Here is a 26,782-nt window from a genome sequence, read left to right on the forward strand (position 1 = left end):
GTGATGTGGGGCCACCAGACCAAAGGCCATGGAGTTCAGCCACCTCCCTTCTGACCATGGGACCGTGCTCTTTTTCCCCCTGAGAAAAGGATATTTTCTTGCCTCCTCCCCACAGGAACTAACAGGAATCGTTTAAAAGGCTGCATTGCTCTGGGGACAGGCCCTTTCGGAGCTGAGCTGCACACAGGCAAGGGAAAGCCCAGGGGACATTTTAATAACAAGCAAGGAGAGCTATTGAAGTGTTTTACTGCCTCGTTAAGGCACTCTAATCTCTGCGTATATCTGGAAAAAAAAATTGGCTGGCTGGTGTTTTTATTGTAACAGAGGTGGGTGTTTTCTGGCAGGGCTGGGATCCCGCCTGCTTTATCTGCTTGTTTTCTTACCTGATACCAGCACTGAACAGCCCAAGAGCAGCTCAAGGACATCAGCAGGCAGGGTCAGGGCCAGGCAGACCAGGAGGAAGGCTGTGGATCCGTGCTGTGGGCTGTTTCCCACCCATAGGTGCTCTGCACCCCATTGCAGCACCCACCTGTCAGCCAGACACAGGTTCCTGGGTGTTCCCCAGGGAAGGTTTGGGATGTTGGCTCTGCATGTGCCTGGGCAAAGCCCAAAGATGGGTGATCCCTCATCCAGGCAGCCAGAGACAGAGCAGGGAGACAACCACGAGGTCCCATCCACCCCTCCAGCTCCGAGGGCTGGGATTTGGGGGATACACAGATTTTGTGACTACAGGCACCTTGGGCTGATGTGAGCTGGGCTGAAGAGTCCAGGGAAGCCCCAGCAAAAGTTCTGCAGGGTTATCTGACTGCTGAGGTCTAGTTTGTAAGAGGAAAAGGCTGGGCATTTTTTGTCTAAGGTTTTCTTCATGATTCTATTTTTTACCTCAGCCCAGCAGAAACTGGGGAAATCCTGCTGAGTCCTGCTGGCTCTAGCATCCAATTCCCCATTTGCAAACACTCACGGTGTCAAGGCCGTGAGCCAGAAGGGATGCTGAGGCTGGGAATGGCAGGGCTGGATAAGCCAACTCCATTTGCTTTGGAAAAGCTGATGTTTGCATGAGCACTGGCTCTAGTGGTTTTAAAGGGATCCACCCAGGAGCAAATCCCAACAGTCTGATATCAGAGCTGTGTTGCTCCCACCCCAGCTGGGCTGGAGAAGTCTCTGCTCTACACCCAGATGCACACTGCACCTCCTGGGTGGAGGAAGCCATGGGAGCCAAAGCTGCCACTGCAGAACACAGGAAACAAAGACTCCAGCACAGCTAACAGGGCTGGCTAACACCTAAAGTGATCTTCTTTGGAAATATGGGGCAGGAAGGGTGAAGGTGCTGTTAGACACATAGTCCAGCCAGGATCAATACAGTCATCCTTGCTCCCAGCAGATGTGCCCTGGTACCCAGCTGCTTCAGGAAAAGTGACTTTTATCACTGATGTTAGAAGGGACAGATGCCCAGACTTGGACTGTGCCTGCTTCAAGGCTGGGGCTAAACCTGCCCTTCTGCAGGGCTGCCAGAGGCTCCAGGGTATTCCATCCCACAGCCTCTCCCCTTTCCCTAGAAACATCACGAGCTCAGCAAAGCACCAACAGCGTGGCCTGGGAGAAACACAAACATTTATTAAGCCAGCTATTTTTTGTTGAGAATTATTTTAACAGTGCCAAAGGACTTACCCTGTCTCCCCCAGGGACCCTCAGCTGATTCATTGCATGCAGGGTTAGCAGGAAAGCAGGGGACAGCCAGCCTTGGGGACACGGTGGCTCAGTGTCAGCAGGGAGCCACAAGCTACTCACAGGCAATGGCAAGCCAAGCACAGCTGCTGCAGGGCAGGCAGATGGATGCTTGTTGCATAAGACAACCCACTCCCAGTTTGCTGGGATTCACCCAAGTCCTCAACAGGTGCCATCTCTGAGAATTTTGGGTATTGTCCTGCTCTCCACATCCATCCAGGGAGGTTCTGAGGATCTGCAGGGGAAGGAGGGTGTTTGGGGCTCTCAGAACAGAGGGTAATTTCCACTGAAGATGCTGCTTCAGAGACACCAAGCTGAACCTGTTGTGCACCTTTCTAACCACAGCCAGCTCACATCTCTCACCTGGAAGGTCACAGCCAGTCACCTCCCTCTCTCTTAGCTTCCCAGTGACATCCTGAGACAATGTCCTCACTCCTACCATCCCAGCACAGACAGACCCAAGCTGTGACCCACGCAGCCAAGGGAACAACAGCACGATGGTGACAGCAAAGCTGTCACAGCACTTGGCTGGGGACAGATGTACCCATGGGTTCTGAAGTCAGGACACTCTGGGGTTATCCACAAATGTGGAAGAGCATCCTTGAATCAGGATGCTCAGGTCCTTTCCTGCATCATCTGGTGAAGGCAGAAGGTCCTGCCAAGCTCTCACACAGCTCCAGCTGCAAGCCATGCTCTACAAGCCAGCGAGGGGCGTGCTGGGAGGCATGGTGGGGACAGCAAAAGGCACAGGCAGAAGCCAAGGTTAAAAAGACAGAGATGTCTCCAGGGCAGAGTCACTGCAAATCCACCCCAACAGAGCAGCCTCATGTTTCTGTTGCTGGCAGAAGGCAGAGACCTGCCACCATTCATCATAAAGAGAGAGAAACTCAGCCTTCCCCACCTTCACACCGTGTCAGGGGAGAGCAGGAGCCTCTCTGAGTCCGAGCCCTGCAGGCTCTGCCAGGCTGCCCATGTGCTGCCACATCCCAGGGATCCTGCAGGACTGCTCCCAAGCTGGAAGACAGTCCAGGAACAAACTGGGAGAACTGGATTTCCATTTCCTACCCAGTGCTTTGTCATTGTCGTGTCATCACATTGGGAAGTCTGCACCATCATCCTTCCTCTGCAGGGCACGGGCAGAGACTGCCCAGCCCCACCTCAGATTGGATTCATAGAGGCATCTAAACCAGGCAGGGCTTCACCTGCAGGGAAGGGTTTTTTAGCATCTGCCATGTGCTGGGGCCAAACCCCAGGTCTGATCTGCCCTGGATGGACACTGGCCTTGAAGACAATGATGGAAATGAGCAGATCCAACAGGGATACCCTGCTGATGGTCCTGCCACACACTGAGCATGCTGGTGCCACCAAGCTGTGGCTGCATGGCAGCGTCTCCTGTCCTCTCAGGTAGTCATTTTAGGGGAAGGGTCCCTAGTTTTTGCACACACAAAGCTGAGGATTAGAGGGAGAGATCCCAGGAACACCACTGTCCCAGGTTTTCCCACCACCACCACCACCAAGGACAACAGAGGGGCATCCATCCACCTGCAAGCAACACCCCAGAGCAAAGGATTAAATCTACCAGGACCCGCTTCACCCCTTCCCTCCCAGAAATGTGCCACAGGGCAGGCACCCAGTCCCTTATGGCTGCATCACCAAATGCTGTTGAGGCCATCAGAGGAACAGTGCAGCCCACCGAGCCAGCCTGGCCTCCCTTTCCAGCCACCCCAACTCTCCCTTTCCAGCCACCTCAACTCTCCCAAGCACAGACAAATGAAGCAGAGTGGGCAGCTGGGAGAGCTGGACTGGGAAGGCAAAGTCACGGGCTATAAGAATGTCACATCATCCTGTGACTGGAGCCAGCGCCAGTGGGCATCGTACTCCAGGTGCAGTTTGCTGTTGAGTTTGCAGTTCTCAAGGTCAGCCTCAGCTTTCCAAGCCTTCCCATCTGGATTTCCCTTCCCCAGCCTCTCCCTGGCCCCTGGTGGTGATTTGGTGTCTCTGTCTGGTTCCAGAGAGGGGGACTGCTGGCCCAAATACCCATTGGCCACCTGAGCCTCCTTAGCAAACCGGTGATCCTGGGGCAAGCCAGGTGGGGAGAGGTCCACGTGGGGCCACTCGTGCTCCTCTGTGTCCTTCTCTTGCATTGCAAGACCCCTCTCGAGGTCGATCCTGACCCAATCCTGCTCTGCCCTGGCCACAGCTCTGCCCGATGTGGATGCAGCGGCAGTTTCAGCAGCGTTGTGGGAGTACTCATCCATGTCATCCGCCAAGGTGTCCAGGTAGCTGCCGACGGAGATGCTGTCCAGCCTGTCGTTGGGGTCCTGCAGGCTGTCCCAGCTGCCCCGCCGCGAGGCCTCCTGGCTCTCCACCAGGCTGTACTGGCTGCTGGCCAGGCTGCTGCAGCGGCTGGTCAGGGTGCTCCGCTCCTCCAGCAGCCACTTGACCGCCTCGATGCCCTCGTTCACCACCACCAGCTGCTGCAGGATCTTCACGTCCACCGCTCGCAGGTAAGCCTGGGGGGGAGACAGAGCACGGGGGGGTTGAGGTGACCCAGGGGTCCCATATCCCAGCCCAGCCCAACAGAGATGTCACTGTGGTGGCCACAGGGCTCCTAAGCTGCTTGATGAAGAGCATGGTACGAGAGAACACCTTGCAGGGAACCATCCCAAGGGGCCCTGTCCAAGACCTGGGGACACGGCCATCAGCAACCAACAGCTTATAGCCACCACCAGCCAAAAACCCCGTCAGGGAAATAAATACAGGGCACTTGCGTTGCTGTCTTCTATAGGAACAAGAATTAAGCAAGGAACTGGCAGTATTGGATGCAGATCTGATCCCAGAGCATCCTCCAAGACCTGGAAGGCTGCTGGCAGGGCAAGAGGATCAGGCATTGCTCAGTGCATGTCTGGCTGGACCACCAGCACTTCCCCGGGCTGGCCCCTTCATGCCTTTACTTCTCACCTCCTAGGGTCTGAACCAAGCCTGGTGGCAATGTTACACGGCAGGATCTGGAGATCCAAATCACTCCCAAAATGGGAGGACAGGCATCGCTGATCACACCACTCGCCTCACTGACTCCTGCCCCTCCGAGCCTGGGGAAGCTCTTTGCAAACCTCAGTTGCTGCAGAAACATCTGTTTTCCTAATGGAAAGCCCTGTGTGCCAAGACATTCCTGTCTGTATGATACTGGCCGCCAGAAGCCACTGGATTTCCCCTACACAGGACGCAAATATTTTGCCAGGAAAGGAAATACAGCCACGATGGGGAGAAAGGGAGAAAACCCACTGCAGGGCACGTACACTGCAGGCTGCAGATGCCCATGGACTCCTCCACAAACACATCCTGTGCCCAGCATCAGCAAGATGTGACAGAAATCCCTGCATTCCCCAGAGATCATTTTCAAGCACAGAGCCCGATCCTCAGCATCCGGTACCCTGGGAGTCACTTGCCCGCCCACGGGTGACCCCACAGTCTCCTGAGATCCCTGCCTCCGGTCCCACAGCCAGCACAGCCATAGAAGCATCCGAGGAAGGAGCCTGGGAAAACTCCAGCCAGGATTTCAGCACGTGACACCTCTCACTCCAGACGACAGAAAAAAAAAGGTCAAAGATTTGTAAAGCCCCAACATCAGCCCTCCCACCCCCTCCTCATGCTCCTCAAGCTGGATTTAAATAAAAAATAGCAGGGATGTGCCCGGACTGGGGCAGGAGCCAGCTTCCAAGTACAGAAATTTCCTTTCTAGGCAAGTTATTTAAAAAACTGCCTACAATGAACTTTTCTGCACGCACTGCTAAAGCATCTGGCCTTGGCAGGGAGATGACGAAGGAGGAGGAGAGCTGGAAACCCCTGTGGGGGGGTTCCCCATTTTTCTCTGCCTCGTGCAGAATTGCAGCTGTCAGAGATGCCCGGGGAGCCAACCCAAAAGCAGAGGGTGGGATAACGCTCCCTGCTTTCTACACTGCTTGCTGGATGGAGTTAGCCATCAATTTGCTGCTCGTTCACGGCAGCCTGACCTCCCCATTGCACTCCAAGAAACCCCCTCTCCAGCAAGTCATGGTTACTGTGGGAGGAGATCCAGCACAGGCTGCTCTCTGTATTCCTCCAGATACACTGAAGTTCACTGCACGAACTCGCACCAAGGACGGCTGTACAGGGGACTGTCACACTCCTCCTCATGCTCTCCATGGGTAGGCTCAGCCCTGCCCCCCTCCCCAGCACACAAGAAACCTCAGGCGCCTTCTCCTTTCAAGATACCTAGCCCTAGGGATAAATCTTCCTCCTCAGATCAGGAGGCGAGAGTGGGAATTTGCTAAATTCTCCTCCCACCGCCCACTCCCAGGCCAGCTTATCCTCTGAGCATTGGGTGTGCTGGTTTCTGCTGCTAGGGGGGAATTCTGGTCCCTGTTCATGGGGATGGGGTGATGAGGGGAGCCCTGTGCTGGGTTTTGGCACCTGGGTTTCAATCCCAAGCTGCTGACCTGGGTGTGCAGTGTCCCCACTTCCTCACTGGCCAGCAAGAAGAGCCAGGGCAGGGCAAGGAAATTCCTTTCTGAGCCAAGGTGAATAATGCCCGGCCCAAGCCAGGCCTTGCCGGCCATAGGCTGAGGCTGCTTGCACCTGGGCAGGGCAAACACCGCACTGGCCCAGAGACCTTTCTCCTCCGGTCAGGGTGCAGCCTGGAAGCCGGTGCGGAGGAAGGATGAAAGCAGAGGGAGGATGAAAGCTCCCGCACCGAAGGGAACATTGAATCAGCCAAAGCGGAGCGCTCGGGCTGGGTGGTGCTCCAGCCCCACGGGGGCACGCAGGGATGCGGACCTATCGAGCCCGTTTCCCCATGGAAACAATGCTCATTCCCACCCGCTCGGCATGTTCGTGCGTGGGAGAGTCCCTTCCCCCAGCTGCACTTGAACCCGTTGCCCAACCTCGCCACGCTTCCCGGAGGCGCAGGCATCGCCGCTCTTTGCTCCCTCCGCGGAGAGGGAGGTGAGAAAGCTGCCAGCGGCACTCCCACGGCCCCCGGGAACCGCTGCACCGCAGCGCAGCCCTGTACGAGCCGCCCGAGAAGCCCCCGCAGGAGCCCAACCCCGGGAAAGCTCCCAGCGATGCCTGTGCCTTGTCACCCTCGGGGTCACCCCCGGGGGACACGAGATCCACCACCATGCCCTTGGCGAAGGTCCCTGCCCTAAATTCCCATCCCGGACACCGCGATCCCCGCCGGAGCGGCGTCTGGGGGTGCGAGGGGGGCAGGACGGCGGTGGCCGAGCGGGACCCCGGGGGGTGGATGCTGCGTGGGCCGGGGAAGGGGTGCGAGCTGGGGGCTGTTAAGGCGGAGCAAGGGGGGCTCCCCAAAACGCAGGCAGAGCGCGAGCACTGTTCGGGACTGTCACCGGGGGCGGCAGGCGGCCGCCCGAGGCGGCTGCGGTGACCGCGGCTCGGGACGGTCAGGTACCGGGGGTGGCGGCCGGCAGCGCTCCCGGTACCGCGGCACTCACCAGCTCGAGGCGCAGCGTCCGGAGGCGTTCGGCGAGCGGCAGGTGGGCGCCGCGGGCCGGCGCGGGCGGCGCGGGCGGCGCGGGGGCGGTGTCGGCCCGCAGCCCCCGCAGCAGCACGGCGGGCGGGCGCCGTCCCACCTTGCCCGCCAGGTCCCGCAGGTCCGCGGGCAGCGCCTCCCCGCCGCCCTCCATGCGGGTGGGGCGGCGGCGGCCGCGCTGTCACCGCCGCCCGCGCTCGGCCCCGCCCCGGGCCCGCCCCCGCCGCCACCTGCCCGCGCACCAGCGAGCCCCGCCGGGGCGCGCGGAGCGGCGGGGCGGGCCCGGGGCGGGGCCAGCCCGGCCGCGCCCCCGCGGTGTCGCTGCGGCGCCGGAAGCGGCGCGGAGGGCGCTCGGAGCCGCGCCGGGACCGGCCCCGCCGCCCCGCCCCGCCCCGCTCGGCCGCCCCGTGAGTACGGCACGCGCCTTCCGGCCTCCCCGCGGCCCCGGGGCGCCCGGCTCCCCCTCTGCCCGCCGCCCTCGCACACCCGGCTGTCCCTCCCCGCCCGCAGCGCCTGGGTGCCCTTCGCCACCGCCGCCCCGCCGAATGTCTCTGGGCCCCTCGGCGCTCCTCTCCCCGCCCTGCCCGGCCTCGCCGGGCGCGCTGTGCTCCGCACAGGTCCGTGGCCCTGCCCGGGCTCCACACGGCGGCCAGGCCCGGCGGTTCGCTCCCCGCAGGGCGCCCGGCCTCCCGCCGGCGCGGCTGCTGTGCCCCGCGGTGCTGGAGCCCCGGCAGCGCGCTGCCCCCGTGCCGCTGCCCGTGCCCCGCGGGGATGCGCTGCTGCTGGGGCGGGTGTCTCTCCACCAGGGACCCACTGAGGCCCATTCCGTAGCAATGGTCCAGGCTCTATCGTCTGCTTGTGACTTTGGGCTGCTTTTCTTTCCCAGAGCGTGGGAGTGGGCCCCTGGCACTGCAGCAGCCTCGCTGGTGGTTTGGCCTGGAGCAGAGGCAGTCACTGGCCGATGAGTTGAGGGGCTTCCCCTCACCCTGCAGCAAAGCCTGGCCTCCTGCTTTGCTCCCAGCAGGAGTTCTGGCAGGCAGGGAGACTCCAAAGGGCTTTTGCTCATAGCACATCAGTGCCCTCCACAGCCACTGCTTGTGCCAGGCTCTTTCTTGCTGGGGAGAGGGTTTGAAAGCATCTCCCTCACCTTGCACCCATCCCTGCAGGGAGCCCCGATGGACAAGAGAGGAGAGCAGCGCACATCCTGACCCCTGCCCCACACGGTTGCCCCGTGCCAGCCCTCAGGACTATGGAGGAGTGGAAGCCCAACCCCCCTGTGAAGCCCCACAAGAAGCGGAGCTGGTACCTCGCCTGGAAGTACAAGCTGATGAACCAGCGTGCGCTGCGGAAGCTGTGCCAGGTGAGTCACCCGTGGCCCTGCCGTAGATTAGGAAGGATAATCTACAGGATTTACAAGTTTATGGAGCAGCTGCATGGGTGGAAGTGCGTCTGCTGGCAGTCTGGGTGACCTGACACGCTGAGGAAGCATAACTTGTTCCCCAAGAAGCTGCCTCCAAGTGCCTGTGTGTGGAAGGGTCTGCCATGTGCAGCAGCTCCTTTCAGCTGCCAGCAGACCTGTGGAGACCTGACTGTGGGAGCAGATACAATTATCCATGTGGTCTTGGGAAGGTTTCGGCTAGAAACCTGGCTCTGAACCTATGCTGATTGTTGCAGAGCTCAGCCTTTAGCTGTTTGATTTGCAAACCAAGCCTGGTATAAGATACAACAGGTGGACAGAGGAAATAGGGTCTGGTAATAGGATCTCATGCCCCAGAGGCAGCTGGTGTCTGGGACAGCCTCAGGCTTAGTTGCTTGTGCTGTAAAACACCTAATCCTTGGTGGAGACGGTGTCCAGGGAGGAGTCTAGAGCTGTAAGGACAGGAAGGTTTGGCCCCATGGCAGAAAAACAAGAGGCCTTTCCTGAGAGGAGCTCATGGGATCTGGCAGTTGGTTGCTGTGGGAGGGAGCAGGAGAGGGTTTTGCCTGTGCCTGGAGGGACAAAGGCTTGTGAGGGCTCCCTGGGCAAGAAGACTGTTCAGTTCTATATCTGATAGTGTGTTGAAGGCTTGGGAATGGGTCTGGTCATTGAAGCAGGCATTGCTCACTATGCTGGGGCAATGGGCTAGAACCTGCACATATCTCTATACTTCGGGGCACTGCTTAAAGCACAGATGAAAATTTGGCTTAAAATAGGTAGACCAGAGCTGCAGATATGGAATAGCTAGGTCCATAGCAGCCAAGCATTCATTAGTTACCTTTCACCAAGCCAGCTCTGCTAGACTTGGCTGCTGGTCTTGCTTAATTCTTATTCCTTATTTTCTCTGCTCACCAGGGCTATTCCCTCATGCTGCTCAGGGCAGAAGGTCTCAGCAAGTTGGTGGGGTAGCCTTGCTGCCTCTTCATGAGCCCACAGCTGTGTTCGTGCTTAATTAAAAGCTTTCTGTGCACAAATCCCAAAAGGTGCTCATAGTCCTGAGTCAACAGCAAATTAACAAGCCAAAATGCCATAGTGACATTTATACCATTGTGTTGTCTTATTGCTGGTTTTTCATTTTCCTCAGTTATTCCTTGGACCTGCTTGGCAGGGATAGCAGCAACACGGAGCTTTGAGGCAGTAGCTGGACAGATAGGGCAGGAATCCTTTTAGTGCCTCTCACCAAGGGCAGGCCAGAGTCTGATCCCAGCCCCATTAATGATCTCAGAGAATCAAGGGTCTGTTCTGCAGCCCCTGGACCTCCCAAGCCCTCTGTGTCAGCATCCACAAGGGCTGCAGTTGAAATTTGCTGCAGATAGTAAGGCTGCAGGCTGGTCTCTGCAGCCTGTGGTACAATGCAGTTTCCTGAAATCAGACCTCAGCTTCTTCCCTTTGTTTGATTCATCTGCACAGCATCTCTTCTCTGAACACCCTGAGTGCATCCTCTGGTTCCAGAGGAATGGATGAGAGAATGATGCTGCAGCAGAGGCAGAAGTTAAGGTTACCCTGGGAGCTGTAACTCTGAATCACAAAATTCTTTGCCTGCAGGGACCCTCAACCTTGATGCAATAATTTAGCAGGAATCTGCTCACAGATCTGGAAACAGATACACTGGAGTGGGCTAATTCTCACATATCAAGGAGTCAGTGCTCTCCAGCTGATGAATGAATTTCATCATGAAACTCAGACACCTGTATTTCTTTCTCTTTACTTTCCTCAGCAAAAATCAGGGGAAATGTCAGATGCTTGTTATCCCATTCAGGATCTCTTTGGGGTGCCCTGCAGCCATGCCAAGGTGGGCTGGTTTTGGGATTGTTACTTACAAATTTCTAACACAAAACGTCCTGCATTGCAGACAGGTGCTGTCCTCTTCCTGCTTGTGACTGTAATTGTGAACATCAAGCTGATCTTGGACACCAGGAGAGCTGCTTATGAGGAGGAGGAGGAGTCTGCACAGGACTATGGTGAGGGGAAGCATCCTGTTGTGCTTTGAAAGCAAGGAAACTGGAGAGTTTCTTTAAGGCAAGGCTAATTTGTGACCAGGTGCATCATGAAAAACAGGTCTGTGCATGTGGGTTTAACAAAAATTAATAGAAAATGCTGCTCCCTTCCTGGTCTGTCTCCTGAAGGCTGTAGCACATTTGGCTGCAGATATCTCTGTGGGGTCAGAACCATTGTCGTTTGGTATTTTGCCATACCTACCATCCCTGTAAATTCCAACCCATGACTCTTTGGCTGGGGTGCCTGCTGGGCACACCCTTCTGGATCGGTTAGCACAGAGCAGGGACAAGCTAGAGGTGCCATGACTGGTTGAAACTGGGAATTCTCTGCCGTAGATGATGAAATGCTGAATGTGGAAGTCCCCAGGCACCCTGTCAACAACAAGAAGGTCCTGGATGTCGAGGTGTACTCCAGCCGATCAAAGGTCTATGTGGCTGTGGATGGGACAACGGTGAGTGACAGGTGCTGGCTGTCCTGTGAGCAGAGGGTGAAAGGGTGAAGCCACAAACAACAGTGGTGAGAACACTTCAAGTGACTGGCAAGAAATTCTGCTTCCAGGACTTCTACTCTGGCACCCATGACTGCTGTCAGCAAAACCAAAGAGATTTGCCTCTCGTATGAGGGCTCTGCTGCACAGGATGGGCAGGGAATAAGAAGAGGTCTTGGTATATGGTTCTCATTATTTATCCACTTGCAGGTCCTGGAAGATGAGGCTCGGGAGCAGGGAAGAGGGATCCACGTCATCGTCTTAAACCAGGCCACGGTAAAACATCCTTGTGTCTCTAAACTGGGCAGTTTGTCCTTGCTCTGGAACTGTTGGGTGCCTGAGGCCAGGGCAGCCAGGAGGGAAGTCCCTGAATGCTTTTTGTGTGCAGCTTGCAGAGCATGGCACGGTCATCCAGAGAGTCCCTGCACTGTTTCCCTGTGCTGCCTGCTGTCCCTGGGGAGCGGGCAGGGGAGGAGTTGTGAGGCTGGGTGATGCTTCCCATGGACCAGTGCAGGAAAGCCTGAGGGCTGAGCTTGCCTGGGGGCTAATTCCCTGGCATACCGGAAAAGCCACTCCCTGTATTGGTCAGGGAGTGAGGCTTCCAGGGCAGATTGCCATAATTCTGTGTGTCCATACCATGTAGTATTTAAGATCCATCTGATGTATGAATACCAACAGGGTCATGTGATGGCCAAGAGGGTCTTTGACACCTATTCCCCCCACGAAGATGAAGCCATGGTACTTTTCCTCAACATGGTTGCCCGGGGCCGGATCCTAATCTTCACCATTAAGGTATGTGTGACCCTAATATAAAAAAAAAAGTCATCTTGAGTCAGGATATTCTGAAACTCATCTGGGCAGTAGCCTCCTAAATGTCATCAGGCATTCCCAGGACTAAATGTCACATCTCCATGGAGCTGTGACTCCCTGTCTGGATCACCTCCCTTGTCCTCTTGCTCTCCCTTCTTGCTGCAGGTACTGCTTGTGCCCAGCAAAGCAGGAGAGCAAAAAGCAGATGTGTCAGAGCCTACAGCAATAGACAAGGGGTTAGGTGGAGAATGGATGTGAGGAAATAGAAGGATGTGGTGGGATCCTTCTGGCTCCCAGTTCCAGGCTTTACAGGGCCCTGTGGACTATGCTAGGTCTGGGCTGCTGTGCAGGCAGCACTGTGCTGCTTCAAGGTTCCGTGTTTAGCTGACTGAAGTGTTGATTAACACATGGCCCTGCTTGAGAACAATTTGGTCCCAAGGAAACAGTTCACGATTCCTCTGACCTGCCTGTGGGCCATTATGTAGCCATTGACAGCTTTAGTGGTACAGAGACTCTGAAGGTTTTGGGCTCAACTGGTTCAAGGGTAGGAGTGGGCCCTGGTATTGATGGGAGACTTTTCCCTGTCAGGAGCCAGACCTGAGCTGCAGGGTTGTGTTTTGTTCCAGGACGAAGGCTCCTTTCATCTCAAGGAGACAGCCAAGAATGTCCTGAAAAGCCTGGGGAGCCAAGTTGCACCTTTCCTGAGCTGGAGAGACATGTGGACATTTGTGGGGAAGAAGGGGGGTGAGTCTTGCACAGGCTTTGTGACTCCTTCCTTTGGGAGAAGCCAGTTGAAGAGAAACACACCTCATCCCCAACAGGCTCTATGAGCAGGAGGCAAGTCCCAGAGAGTGGCAGCTCCATTCCTTGGGGTGAGAAGGGTATACCTGGGGGTATGGAGGCAGAACATGTTCCTTCAGCAGTTTGCCAGAGGCCAATGGGAAAAGGTGCCAAGCTGTCCCCCAGGCTGACAGCCCCATGTCACACAGTGGGGCTGGGCCCTTGCAGGCAGTTCTGACCCTGTGTTCCTGCTCCAGGAGAAGTGTATGGGGAGAAGCACGCCAAGTCACCTGCCCTCTCAACATGGGGTGACCCTGTTCTGCTGAAGACAGAAGTTCACTTGACATCTGTGGAAGGTAAGAAGTACAGTCTGCTCTGTGGTGTCTCTGGGAGATGTCTTCCTGCTGCCTGGTGTTAAGTCAAAGACATGTCATGCTTTTTGAGATTATGATGGCAGCTTTAAAAATGGGCTTAGCTCCCTTTCTTCCTACTTCCATGGTAATTCCAGGCATGGTTGTTGAGAAAGGTGAGGATGGAAAAGGTGTCATCTCTCCAAAGCAGACCTCGTTTGGTCTGTTTTCTGACTATTGACCTTGAGCAACCTGCTGCTGCTCAGAGAGGCGAGAGATGGGGTTGGGCTCTGAATGGCTTCTGGGGTTGTATCTGGCATCCAGAGTGTTGCTCGTTCACTGCCAAGGACTGGCTTGCTGGCTGAGCCCAGGGAGAGCCATGTGTGTGGTTTCCCAGCCTGGAGCACCCAAGGTGAGTCTGTGAGGGTGACAGGTCTGGTTTTCCTCCTTGGTGCCTCCAGATGCCGAGTGCCACTGGCCCGACACGGAGCTGAACCGGCGCCGCAAGAGGTTCTGCAGCAAAGTGGAAGGCTACGGCAGCGTCTGCAGCTGCAAGGACCCCACACCCATCGAGTTCAACCCTGACCCCGTGAGTGCAGGGCCAGAGTGTCCAGGAAGGCTCCAGGAGGGAGGGCTGGGCTGGACCAGGTGTGTTTTGCCACTGATGCAGAGCACTGTCCTTAAGCACGAGCTGAGTGATGCAAACTGCCCCTGGGCAAACCCTTAGCCCCAGCAAAGGTGGGGTGAATACCTGTGGGCAGGTCATGCTGGGGCAGGGAAATTCTTTTGCTCTGAGTTGCCAGGAATAGTTACCCTATTCTAGGGATATCAATGTAAGCAACAGAGCCTGAGTATCTACAGACAGCAGCTGTTGTGACTTTTGGGCTGTCCTTGGCATGGTGCTGAAGGGTTCAGACACAGGTCTCCGAGTGGATGCAAACTGGGATTTTGGAGCTGAGTCAGAGATGAGGTGAAGAAGGGAAGCTGGTAGGGTTTTCATTTGTGCTGAGGGCGTCCTGGTTGGTTGGTGTGGCCTTGAGCCAAGAGGGAGGACTGTGCAGCTCTGCTGTCTTAACAGTGGGTGCCTACCCCCTGGATCCTGCTTTCAGTGGTGTAGGATCATTTTGGTTTGTATGGCCTCTCCCACCCCCACTCACACACATTGTTCTCTTCCAGCTCAAAGACAATAAAGTCTTTGATGTGCCAGTAGCTGTCATTGCAGGGAATCGCCCCAACTACCTGTACAGGTAAGCACTCCCAGAGGGCACAGCTCCTCTGCTCCGTGCCACAAGACCAGGCATGGCCCAGGCCCTTCCCTTTGTCCTGCTGGCAGGATCCAGCCTCCTCCTGGGGTTGTGTGAGCACCAAGGGCAGACCTTGGGGGAGGGGAAGGGAAGGCATAGGTAGGTCCTGTTCCCTAATGGTGCACACTTTCCCCCATCCCAAGGGATGCACAGCCCTGTGCTGAAGGGCCTGTGCCCACTGGGGCTGTGCTGCGCTCAGGCCCCTCCATCTCTCCACAGGATGCTGCGTTCCTTGCTGTCAGCTCAGGGTGTCAATCCACAGATGATCACAGTCTTCATTGATGGCTACTACGAGGTGAGAGCATTGCCAGGGATCCCTGTGGCCAGCTCCGTGCTCCCCCAGCCCAGTGCTGGCCGGTCCTTGGAGGGTGGCAAGTTGAGAGCTTCATCACCTTCCTCCTGTTGTGTGTCACACTGCTTCTCACGTGCTCCTACACAAAGTCAGCCAAAGTTAGCCAAGCCATAGGTGTGGATAAAGCTGCCCTGGCCTTTCCCAAAGTCCAGGACTGACATCCCCGTGTCAGGAGGGGTTGGTGTGCAGGAATGGCACGTGATGGACATGCTGGGCTCTCCCAGCCCCCTTTTCTCACTTGATGAGCATTGCCAGCCCCTTGAGCAGGCTCTGGGTGTAACACCACCTGTCCAGCTGCTTCACATGGAGAGGAACAAACCAGTCCAGCCATGCCTGTGCAGCTCCATTCTGGGTAGGAAGTGAAGAGACACAAAACTGTTTTCCCAAGGCTCAGAGCTTGGGGTTCATTAAAGCTGGGGCCAGGTGGAGGAGAACTGTCCCTTTATAGGCAAAGACCTTCCTCTCACTCAACCTTGTACAGCCCTGGAGAGTCCCACTGAAAGCCATGTCTCTCTGGCAGTGGAATGTACTCTGGGACAGACAATGTGGGATCTTAGTACATCTCAGGAGCTTGCTGGGCCTCATCTCTGCAGCATCCAGTGAGGTACTGCCTGATTGCCCTGGGATGGAGACAGTTGTTCCCATGCAGGTCTCCCACCACTGCCACATTGTGGGGCTAGGGGAGCTGGCTTGTTTATGCAGGCTCTTGCTGCACCACATCAGAGCAGTTAAAGATAGCAGCATCCATTGCCATGGCAACGGGAGCAGCATCCCTTAGATACAAGGGGGCAGCCTGGATGCTCGAGCTGCCATGGTGGATACCTGGGAAAGGGGGAAGGGTTGGTACAATGGGAGCTCCTTCTCTCTTTTGTGGCCCGGAGGTGGGATACACAGTAAGGGGATGGAGAAGGCCCTGGTGGCTCCTTCTTCAGGCAGAGATACCTCAGCCCAAATTTGGATTACTTCTGACCCCTGTCCTTGGTCAGAAAGGTCCTTTTCTTGGCAACTGTGAGAGAAAGTTGAGTTGATTGTGGTCTTGCCATTAAGCAGCTGTTAGGAGGTCCTGGCTTTACCTGTTTGCTTTCTGCACTCTCTGGGGGCCGCTGGAATCAGGACCTCCCAGATATTCTTGGAAACAACTTTGGGTCTGCAAAAAGGGCTAACAAAGTCATGGTGATGCTGAAGGGCCACAAGGGTTTAGCAAGCTCTGTGCTGCAGGGTCTATATTGAGCCTCACTAGTCTCCAAGAAGACAGCCACATGGAAAGGGATGTTCCTGTTTTCCTGAGGAGCTGACACTGGCAGGGGAGGGGAGCATGACCCACACATTTAATGAGCTTTGTATTTTCCATTGCAGGAGCCCATGGATGTTGTGGAGCTGTTTGGCCTCTCAGGAATACAGCACACTCCCATCAGCATTAAAAACGCCAGAGTTTCCCAGGTGAGAGAACTTTTAAATCCTGGAACAGTTATTTCCAGGGACCTGGAATAGCATTTGAGGGAGGCAGGCTCAGCCCCTGGTCTGTGCCAGGTTGATGCTAACACAGTCAATGATTGTCTTTTCTTGTAGCACTACAAAGCCAGTCTGACTGCAACCTTCAACCTGTTCCCGGTGAGTGAGACTGCTGCAGCACAGCCTTCCCCTGGTATTTGTGATCCCTGTCCCACAGGAGCTGGGATCAGTCCTCCAGGGCAAGGAACCACAGAGACACAGCATACTGCTCATGTCTCTGCTCTGTCCTGTTCATCTCCATCTTTCTGATGTTCTCCTTGCCCTACAGGATGCTAAATTTGCTGTGGTTCTGGAGGAAGATCTTGACATTTCCGTTGACTTCTTTAGGTAAAGTTGGGGGTTCTTATGTGGGATCATTTCCTGGAAGCTCTTTGGATGCTGAAGAGAGGCCAGATCCCTGCCAGCTGTAGCTGACTTATCTGAGGCTGAGCAGACCCCAGGCAAAAGCCATAACTGAGCTCTGGCTTCAGAGTCTGAGGCCACTGTCCTGGCAATCAATGCAGGATGACTTCAGAGTTGGGGATCTCTCCCTGGTTGGCTTTTTGGGGATACTGATCCATTCACACGGTTGGAGCTACCCCATAGCCAGAGGACAGGGATAGTGTCTAATAAGGCTCCTGTTTTTTCTTAAGGAGAAGAGACTGTTGGGCAGGACACAGTGCTGTCCTTTCCCCATGGTGAGATGCAGCTTAGCTTGTTTGCGTGCTCCTCCCCTGGTCTCCCACCAGCATCAGCTACCTCAGGCTGAAAATTGGGATAAGCAGTTCCAGCAGTTGGGGGTGGCTCATCTCTTGGTGGAGGGTTTGCCTTGGTTTGCATGGTAGAAGGGTGTTTGACTAGGGTCAACTCTTTCCTCAGCTTCCTGAGCCAGTCAATACACCTGCTGGAGGAGGATGAGAGCCTGTACTGCATCTCTGCTTGGAATGACCAGGTGGGTCAGGGAAGGATGGTGCAGCAGGGCCACCTCTGCCCTGTGTTGTTTCCATGTCAGACTGGGGTCCAGGTTCTACCTTTAAAGCAGGGTGTGTGCCCCCACTGTCATCCTAAGTAGGTCTGTCTCCCCAGCCCTGGACTCTTCAGAAGTGTCCCTGAAAATCCCCCTCCTGTCCCTGCCATGTGCTTCCCAGTGGCTGTTCCCTTCTTGCCATGATGAGAAACTCAGTGGAGCAGGATGCCTCCCTTTTTTTGTGGGGGAGAGGTGCATTCAGGGTGCTGAACACTGCCCGTAACGTTGCAGGGCTACGAGCACACAGCTGAGGACCCGTCGCTCCTGTACCGTGTGGAAACCATGCCAGGCCTGGGATGGGTGCTCCGGAAGAGCCTGTACAAGGATGAGCTGGAGCCAAAGTGGCCAACCCCTGAGAAGGTGAGTACCTTGAAATGACCCTTTCTTCTACACCCCCATCTCTGCCCATCAGCAGCCCTGATCTTCATCCAGTCCCTGGGTGTACAGCTCCTGGAGGGGCTATCCTGGGATGGATGCCCAAGCAGAATGGATTTGGGACAAGCAGTGACTTGAGGAGGTACATAAACATCCACAGGGCTGGGGTCAAAGGGGCTGGACTTGGTGTGGGCACCCAGAAAGGTCCCTGGATGGCCACACTACCAAAGCCTGTCCCCAGAGTGGAGTGTGAGTAGCAGTTTCCCTCCCCAGCTCTGGGACTGGGACATGTGGATGCGGATGCCCGAGCAGCGGAAGGGCCGGGAGTGCATCATCCCGGACATCTCACGCTCCTACCACTTCGGCATCGTGGGGCTCAACATGAATGGCTACTTCCACGTGAGTGACCTCCTGCAGCCCCCAGCCCTGTCCTGGTGCTGAGCTCTGACTCAGACACCTCCACAAGTAGTGGGGATGCTTGCAGTCATCTCCAGGTATTGCTGACCATGATCAAACTTGGTTTTCCTTCCCTACCCTCTCTCCCAGGAAGCCTATTTCAAGAAGCACAAGTTCAACACAGTTCCAAATGTCCAGCTTAAAAATGTAGAGAGGTGAGTACTGGTCACAAGGAGACCTTGATGAAGCAGTTGCTTGGTCAGACCCTTGTCTCCTTGTGCTGGAGTAATCTCCCATCTGGAATGGCCATCAGCACACTGGCCTCTGCTGGGGAGTCCTGGCAGTGGTTTTTGCAAGGTTGGGTTTGGCTGCCCTGTGCTCCAGGTGGACTCGTTCAAGGGCCATGATTGTGCTGCCACATCTCAAGAAGGTGTCGCAGTCCTTGCTCTCCATTTATTGGTTCCAGATGCCTTTAGTGTTACACTGAGACAATCTTGAATCTGGATCAAACTATCTGATTCTGCCCTGATCTCCGTGTTCTCTCCTCCAACAGCTTGAGGAAGGATAACTATGAGACAGAAATTCATCGGCTCCTGGGGTGAGTGCCTGCTGGAAGGCAAGGAGACCACAAGACATGCTGGGTGAAGCAGCCAGAACAGAAGGAAGGGTGGAGGTGGCCCTGGTGGTCCCAGCCACATCTTGGATGTCTGAAGTGGGAATAGGGAGAAGGTGGGGTCCCCCTCTCACTCCTTGTTCCCTTTCCACAGTGAAGCTGAGGTCTTGGACCATAGCAAGAACCCCTGTGAGGACTCCTTCGTGCCCGACACTGAGGGCAGGGTCTACGTCATGTTCATCAGGATGGAGCAGGAAGCAGATTTCACCACCTGGACTCAACTTGCCAAGGTGAGGGCCCCGACATGGCCTATCCTCAGGCCTGTACTGTCTCTGTGTTGCTAGGAATCACCTGGCTGTTGTTCTTGGGTTTTCCCTTGGCATTGACACAGCTCACCAAATGGGTTCTTGCTGTCCCTGGGTGATGTTGAAGCTCTTGGTGTAGCTGGAGGGATGCAGCCCTGTGCCACCCCAGTCTTGGGGTACAGCCCTCTCTGCTGTGTCTCACTGAGGGCAGGGATTCTGGTTCTTCCCATGCCAGGGGGACACTAGCCCTGGTATCCATCCCCAGGCTCTGATGCCTTTTCCTCCCTCCTCACCATCCTAGTGCCTCCACATCTGGGACTTGGACGTCCGTGGGAACCACAAGGGGCTGTGGCGGCTCTTCCGCAAGAAGAACCACTTCCTTGTGGTGGGGGTCCCTGCCTCCCCCTACTCGTGAGTATCAGGGACCCAAAGGGCTCAGTAATGCCCCATCCTTATGGCACTGTCCCCTGCCTGGCACACACCATCATCCACTTCTGTCCCAGCCAATCCTCAGGGGATACCACCTTCACTCCTTAATCAGTATGGTGGGCGGGGGGACGGAATACATTCCCAGGGTTGGGAGATGTCCCAGTGGGAAGGAGATCATGCCTGAGGGGACCCATCAGCTATGCATGCTCCCATCCAGCCCCCTCACCTGCAGGTCCAAGAAGCCCTCGTCGGTGACACCCATCTACATGGAGCCCCCTGCCAAGGAGGAGGGGGCGGTGGCAGTGCCAGCGGTGGCAGCAGCAGAGCAGACATGAGGCTGGCAGCTGGAAGCAGAGGGGACTGGGGGAGCACAGAGACCCCCACAGTGCAGAGACAGAGCTGGCAGCAGCTCTCGGAGGCTGGTGACTGGATACAGACTCCTCTTTTGGGCTGCAAAAGCAGATGTTGGGCTCCCTCCAGCCCCCTGTTGTGGTCTCCCTTTCCCTTGCACAGAACAGGGTCCTTCCCTGTAGATATGCCACCCCAATCCCAGGCACTTGGTTTTTTAACACAGACACACTACTAACGCTGCTCCTTTTGCCCCCTGGCTGGGCAAGGCTGGAGGAAGGAGATGCTCAACTGGAGCCTAGAGGGGGGCCTCAAAAAACTCTGCCTCTGCTCTCCCTTTTGGCCCTGAAGTCCTGAGAAGGCATCATGGTGCTGCAGCCTGCCAGCTGGATGTTATTTATTAACTCTTGCCTGCTGGCTTTGTGCCCCATGGTGAACACAGTGCTGAAGAGGGGATATTCCAGATACTCCTGTTACCTGCACGATGGATGCACCTTGAAGACTGTGCTGGGTTGGACATCTTCCTGCACACTGGCTTTGCTCCGTGGGCTGCAGGCACTGGTGCAGCCCAGCTCAGAGAGAAGGGAATGCTGGAGAGGAGCTGGAGTTGCTGTGGACACGGAGGGGACACCCCACACCCAGCATGAGGGCAGTCCGTTCTGGAAGCTGGAGGTGGTTGTAGGTGGAAGTGAACCAGGCCACGTGCTCTGGCTCAGACTGTCCTCACGCAACTCCTCTGTGGGGAGCAGCCCTGCCCCTGGGTCATGGGAGCAGGGGTGAAAGTGCCTTGCAGAGCAAGAAGGGAGCAGCCAAGCAGGCATCATCCCCTGGCTGCAGGCGCCAGCTGTGCCATGGTCATCTGGAGCAAGAGATGCTGCACTCTGGTCCTTGCCTGTGGTACTGTCCCCTGCCTCTCCATCCTCCCTGCCCTGGTATCCCCTGCTTCTGCTGAAGGAAGAGGGAGTTTCTTCTGAATTCCCACCCTTACTGCAGTAAGTTGCTGGCAGGGAAGCTATGAGCTGGTCTGGGATGGGCAGCCTGGCCCTCCCACTGTGATACACCCCTCGTGCAGAGGGACAGGGAGGGGGTTCCGTGCCTTAGGAAGGATCCCAGGGCCCCTTCCCATCCCCAGCCATTTGGTACTAATGTCCCTGCACCTTGCGGGGCCAGTCCAGGTCTCCTTGCTCAGTACAGCTCCTCTTCTCATCTGTGCAGCAAGAGATTCATTCTCTGCCCATCCCCTGGCCTCTGGCAGGGAAGCAGTGCTCTGGCTTGCCTTTGGGAGAAGGAGTTGCTGCTCAGCTCTTTCCCTGAGTGAGGTAAGAGGGGCTCTTACCCTTCATTTTCTCACTGTGAACTGAGCATCAGGGTCTACACTACACTAATTTATTTATTTATTGCTCCTGGGAAGGGGTGGATAACAGGCAGCAGCATGGAGAGCTGGCAGCCCCCAGCCTGCACAGGTGCAGTCATGGGAGGTTTTTCCCCCTGGCTCCACCCTCTGTTCCCTGCTTTTCTCCCATGCCTAGAATAGGAATGAAAACTTGTGAACCAGGAAACTCCTCTTGGCCAGGATGATCCCAGTGTGGATGCAGCACAGCTCTGGCATGACTGCAGGGACTCTGACCCCCACAGTCCCTTGCATGCCTGCCCCAGCAGTAGGGATGGGGTGGGATGGATGCAGGAGGGAACCAGAGCGTGCAGAGTGGCACCCTTGAGGCTGCAATACTGGTGTGGGGCTCAGCCCTGCCCTCCCCAGTGCTGCCATTCCTTGGGACTCTGCTCTGGCAGCCAGTGGGCAGGTGGCCCCTGTGCTAGCCCTCAGGGTCAGACAGGTCTTTTACCAGGATGGAAAAGGGGCTTCATTTCTCTGTGAGGAAAAGTAGCTTGCTCCCCATGCCCTGCTTTGGAAGAACTTCCAAGTGGCTCTTCCCTGGCATCTCTGTTCCCAAGGCTCAGTTTTTCTTCCCCTTGAAACTAAATGCATCCTCTTGCCCTTCTCGGGAGGGCTCAGGCTTGGCTTCTTCCCAGCTCCTCTTGGGGCTGGGGAAGGTGGTCCCAGGGATAGGGGATGGCTAAACATGAGTTCCCCTCTCCTCCCCTGCCAAACAGGGCTCTGTGGCTCCCTGCTGTCAGTGACAGCAGGACTCAGCTGGTGGGCTTTGGGCTCCCCCTTCTCCACACACCATGCCAGGCCCACAGGGTGCTGTTCTCCATCCCCCCTGTGCCCCTAGCAAGGCTCAGGAGTGGCAGCCGTGGCAGGGCTGGGTGCGTGGCATCACCAGGGTTTGATGCTTTCTGAATTGAATTATTTTTTCAAGAGTAAACATTGCAAAGCTGTTGAGCCTCGTGTGTTTCATAGCTGGCTCTGTGTAGGGTACAGGGCTGGGGTCCCTGGCTCTGGGCTCCTGCCTGGAAAGGACAGACCCCTGTCTTGCTCTGCCCAGGGCTGCACAGGCCTGGCTGTGGGCTAACGGTGGCCCCAGGCCTGTGCCACCAGAGGTCCTCTGTGTGGTGCCATGCAGTGCCAGCAGGGCTGGCACAGATTTACGAGCCGTTTCCTCCTCAAGCCTTATCACTTTTATCTTCCGCAACTGATGGAAACTCTGACGAGCTGCCTGGTAACTTGTCCCCGTCTTCCTCCTGGCACCCCAGCTGCTGTGTCCTGAGAACTACAGTGGTAGTGGGAGAGTGTCAGCCACCAGCATGGACCAGCTGCATCCTGCACCCCCAACAGCCCCTCCCTAGGACCAAGCACAGCTTTCTGGCAGGGCAACCCCTTAACAGAGGATTTTTACATAGTCTGAGGGGCTCTCACCTCCTGCCGAGGCACCAAGCCTCTGCCAGGGCACGATGGGCGAGAGGAGGATCCAGCTGCTGTGTCTGAGTGCCCGGGGCAGAGCCCTGCAGAGCGATGTGTGCCCAGGTCTGACACCCTCCGTGTGCTGACCACCTCAGGGAGCTGTTTAGAGGAGCCTCCCCTCCTGGAACAGGGATGGCAGCAGAAGCAGGTTAACCCCTTGAAGGGGAGAACCTCTGGGGGTTGATGGAGAGCCTCGGCCCATCGCCCCCAGGTGCTGCTGTGCCAGGGTTCATTACCCAAGTCCCTGGGGCGCTCGGTAGATGAGCGGGGTCGCTCATCATCCTGCCCTTTTGCGGGGGTCTCGCTCACTTCCTGGTGCATCCTGCTGGTGCTGGAGCTTTCCCAGCTGTCCCAGGAGATGCCCAGGCACCTGTCCCCTCTCCTGCCCGCCCTGAAGTCCGAGCCAGTGGCTGCCAGAGCTCAGCCCCATGCGGCACCCTCAGCCAGCTCTCACCCAGCCCGGCCTCCCTGGCTTTGTGCAGCCCTACAAAGGAGAACCTGTCCGGGCTGCTTCACCTCCCAGGGACTGGCTGATAATTAAACAAAAGCAAAATAGTGCTGGCATGAAACTTGACCTTTCCAGAGCTTGTGGGGGGTGGGGAATTTTGCATAGTTTCCGGTGGTGTTTATTTTTATGCATCATAGTTTTTTTGTTGGAGATCTCTCTTTCAAGGAAGCAGGAAGTCCCTGTGCTCCGATGACGGGCTGGTATGTGGGAGACAAGGTCCAGGCTGACCCTTCCCATGGCACATGGGTTCCTCTGTGCCCCACAGATGGAGGGAAGCACCTTCCAACCAGAATCCTCTGGGATAACACACCCAGTCCTCTTGAATGGACAGATCTCAACACTAGAAGGATGCTCTGTGCTTGGCCCCATCTCCTTCTCTGTGTGGGAGGGAGTCAGTGTTGCTGTGCCCAGCCACTTGCATCCCAGGGAACTGATTCTAAATTTTCAGCACCCTCTGCCTCATAAAAAGTCATAAATGCCAAAAGCATTTATGAATAAAAAGTCATAAATGACAAGGTGCCCAAACTGCTCCCAGGAAGGGGCTCTGCTTGGCTTCTCCCCCTGCTCCCAACTTTGAGGGAGGTCCTTTCCCTGTACGACCTCATTCCTGTCCCTGTTCCCTGCTGTGCCTGCAAACACAGGGCTGCCACCTCCCGTGCCACATTTAAGGTGGGTGGCAAATTAATCTTCAACTGGGTATCCAGGATTGCTGTGATGGTTATTGTGCCGGCCCTGCCCGGTGCAGCATTAATGATTAACACACCAGGTTCAATGTCGGCTCCTGCCTGCTGCCTTTTGAATAGCCCTTGCATCGCCTCCTCTGTTATCCTGACAAACTGATTAGGGCAGGGAGCTGCCTAGGAAGCACTGTTGGGGTTAGGCTGGCGTTCAGGATGGTTTATCTCTGAGGAAGAGGAGATGGGGAGTCAAGCAGGCAATCCATGCCAGGGAAAGTGTGAATTGCCTCACTTCCCTTGGGCCAGCCTGCACCCTTCAAGGATATCCTCTTCTCCCCAGTCTGGGAACATCCTGTCCCAGCTTTTACAGCGGGCAGGGGAAACTCCCCACAGCAGGCACTCCTTGGGCAACTGATGCTGGATGAGTTTGCTTTTGCTTCTTATTACCCTCTTTATCAGCACAAACCCAAATAGGTGCAGCTCCTCCTTCTTTTCATGTACCTGTTCCCATGGATGTTAATTCCCAGGAAGGAGGGGGCGGCTCCTTTCCTAAATTACCGATCACTGCCCACTCCCTGCCAGCACAGGTGCCTGCACCACACAGGGTTTTGCCTGCTTGCCCCGGGGCAGGTGACGCCGGTGGAGAATGCATCTCACAAATCTCCAGGAATTCGGCTCTCTGTGCAGCTCCCATCACGGCAGTGGCTGCTTGCCCAGCGTCCCTGCAGGGAAACTTTGCCCTCCTGCCTTCCCCCACCCTGTATCCCAGGTGGAAAAGAAGAACCCCCACTTTGGCACACACCCAGATGTGCCAGGTTCTCAAGCCATCTTCTGCCATTCCGGGCCAATAAGGAAGTTTCTGTTTGCCATCCTCAGGGACTGTTTGGCCTTGTGCTGTCAGTTTCTGATTGCCCAGAGTGCCAGTCTGTGAGAACTGGGCAAGTCTAAGGGACATAAGATGCAGAGGTGCCTGGTGAGCTGGTGGGGGTGGGTGGTGGGCTGGGATGTGCCATGGGGCTGGTGGGGGAGCAGCTGGAATGAGACCTCCTTGGAGAACCCAAAGGCTGTGGCAGTGCTTGGGCAGTGGAAGAGGATGGCAGGAGCACAGTGGGAGCACAGGGAGGCTGTGCCAGTCCACTTTACCCACCACTGCTCTGATTTTGGCTGCCAGGGCAGCTACGAGCAGTTGGGAGGAATCACATCCACATCTGCGAGGAGAAACTGGTCCTTCAAGTTTTCGGAGCAGGTGGAGGGGAGGGACCAAGCCAGTGGTTGCGGGGTTATTTACAAAACTCAGTGCCAGAGAAACAGCCTGTTCTGACCCATGGAAAGCCCATGGCTAGGAGGAGTTGCAAAGGTGGAAGCCAGCAGTTTCACCCCTGTGCCAGGAGCCGGCTCTGCAAAGCATCCCAAAAACAGGGGGCAGGAGAGGACATGGCCAGGTGCGCCCAGCTCTGTGCCAAACGATTCCTGGGCACCAAAACACCTCCAGGAAGGGATTCCTGGCAGCTCCTGCATCCTTGGAGGGTTCTAAGAGGCATAAAAGCCCTGACAACACCCATAGGGTGACACCAGTTTATGGTAGAACTGGGACTCATTTATGCACCAGTCCAGGAAAGACAAGGCTATTTTCTGGCAGCTTCCTCCCACACCTTGCCATGGGGCAGGACCAAGCGCCATGTCCTCAGGGCTAAGTAACCCAGTGTGGGGAACTGTTCTCACAGTTCCCTGCCTGCTCCTGCCCGTGTGACAGGAACTGGATGGCACCAGGGAGATGCCAGACCACGGCAGTGCCTCGGTGCAGCCTGGTACCCGGGCAGGAGCTGATAAGGGGGTGCCACAGCAGGCACAGAGCGAGGCAGTGCTGGGGAGGCTGTTTGCACACTGGCCTCCTGCCAGCACCCCCGTCCTTCACCACCCCTGCCCCACAACCATGGCAAAAACAGGGTGAAGGAGCCCTTGGGAGCACCACCCAGCTGTGCTTTTGCAATGGAGAAACTGAGGCAGAGTGAGCGTATCCTCAAGAGAAACAGGAGTAGCCAGGGGCAAAGAGGGTTCCTGGAAACCCCCAAAGCCCACCCATACATCCCACATCCCCACACACAGAGGGAGGGCAGATGCATCAGAGCCAGGCAGTGCAGGACAGTGCTGGGGTGGAGATGTTCATTGGTGGGGGTGGCAGGATTCCATCCCCCTCCACCACCCCGTTCCAGGCTCCTGCAGCTGATGGGGACACAGGAACCCCCCAGCCAGCCCTGCCTTTCAAGCCAAGCTGCTGCTCAGTCCCTGGCTGGGTGTTGTGAGCAAGCAGTGGCTGTTGCAGAGGGCAGGGGATGTAAGGGTGGTGCCCCCCCACACCCTGTGTGTTGTACAAACACAGGGCTGCTCTGTTGTCAGGCACCTGAACAGGTGAGGAGCCACAGGCAAGGAGGGCAGGGAGGCTGTGGGTAGGGCTGTGCTGCCTGGAAGGACCTGGAAGGGAAGGGGGGAGGGAGGTGAGGCAGCCCCCACCCTGCACCCCCCCCACCAGCAGAGGGTATTTATGAAAGGCAGCACCAAGATCGTCTCTAGAAAATAATTTGTATCCAAGATGAAAAATTTATTTGCATTTCTTCACAGCATGGAGAGGGTCTCAGGCACAAAATGGCACCAGGTATGGGGCAGCCTCAGCCCCTGCAGAGCCACGGACCACCAGGGCTGTCTCCATGCCAGGGAAGGGGCAGAGATGAGCCAGCACCCAGCCAGCCCCTCTTTCAGGGGACCACATGGCAACAAGGCCAGGGCTGGCAGGGGTGCAGGAGTGGACACATCCCCAATGAGGGTGTAGTTACCACCTCAAAGTGGTGCAGGAGGACACAGTGGGGCCAGTGTGAGAGCAGTACAGCACCCACCTGCAGGGGCTTATCAAGGCATCACTGTGCCATTGCCAGATCAGCA

At 56.4% G+C, this 26,782-nt stretch overlaps 2 protein-coding genes across 2 annotated transcripts; one reads left to right on the forward strand and one right to left on the reverse strand.

Annotated features, from left to right (window-relative positions):
* Positions 1 to 1,594: 1,594 nt before the first annotated feature.
* Positions 1,595 to 7,421, reverse strand: LURAP1 (leucine rich adaptor protein 1). The gene is made up of 2 exons (XM_021528774.2): positions 7,218 to 7,421; positions 1,595 to 4,238 (listed from the first exon to the last, which is right to left on the reverse strand). Exons 1-2 carry the CDS (start codon positions 7,407 to 7,409, stop codon positions 3,549 to 3,551), a joined length of 882 nt encoding a protein of 293 aa, XP_021384449.1. The 5' UTR covers positions 7,410 to 7,421; the 3' UTR covers positions 1,595 to 3,548.
* A 217-nt stretch (positions 7,422 to 7,638) lies between these two features.
* On the forward strand, positions 7,639 to 22,137 carry POMGNT1 (protein O-linked mannose N-acetylglucosaminyltransferase 1 (beta 1,2-)). Its single transcript, XM_021528760.3, has 22 exons — positions 7,639 to 7,662; positions 8,422 to 8,615; positions 10,585 to 10,693; positions 11,066 to 11,181; positions 11,428 to 11,493; positions 11,896 to 12,009; positions 12,654 to 12,771; positions 13,065 to 13,163; positions 13,619 to 13,746; positions 14,334 to 14,404; positions 14,681 to 14,756; positions 16,170 to 16,253; positions 16,383 to 16,424; positions 16,594 to 16,652; positions 17,184 to 17,256; positions 17,563 to 17,691; positions 17,980 to 18,105; positions 18,253 to 18,317; positions 18,656 to 18,700; positions 18,870 to 19,005; positions 19,322 to 19,431; positions 19,682 to 22,137. Exons 2-22 carry the CDS (start codon positions 8,505 to 8,507, stop codon positions 19,782 to 19,784), a joined length of 1,980 nt encoding a protein of 659 aa, XP_021384435.1. The 5' UTR covers positions 7,639 to 7,662; positions 8,422 to 8,504; the 3' UTR covers positions 19,785 to 22,137.
* Positions 22,138 to 26,782: the final 4,645 nt, after the last annotated feature.

This window comes from Lonchura striata, chromosome 9, assembly GCF_046129695.1.
Source record: "Lonchura striata isolate bLonStr1 chromosome 9, bLonStr1.mat, whole genome shotgun sequence".
Lineage (NCBI taxonomy): Eukaryota > Metazoa > Chordata > Aves > Passeriformes > Estrildidae > Lonchura > Lonchura striata.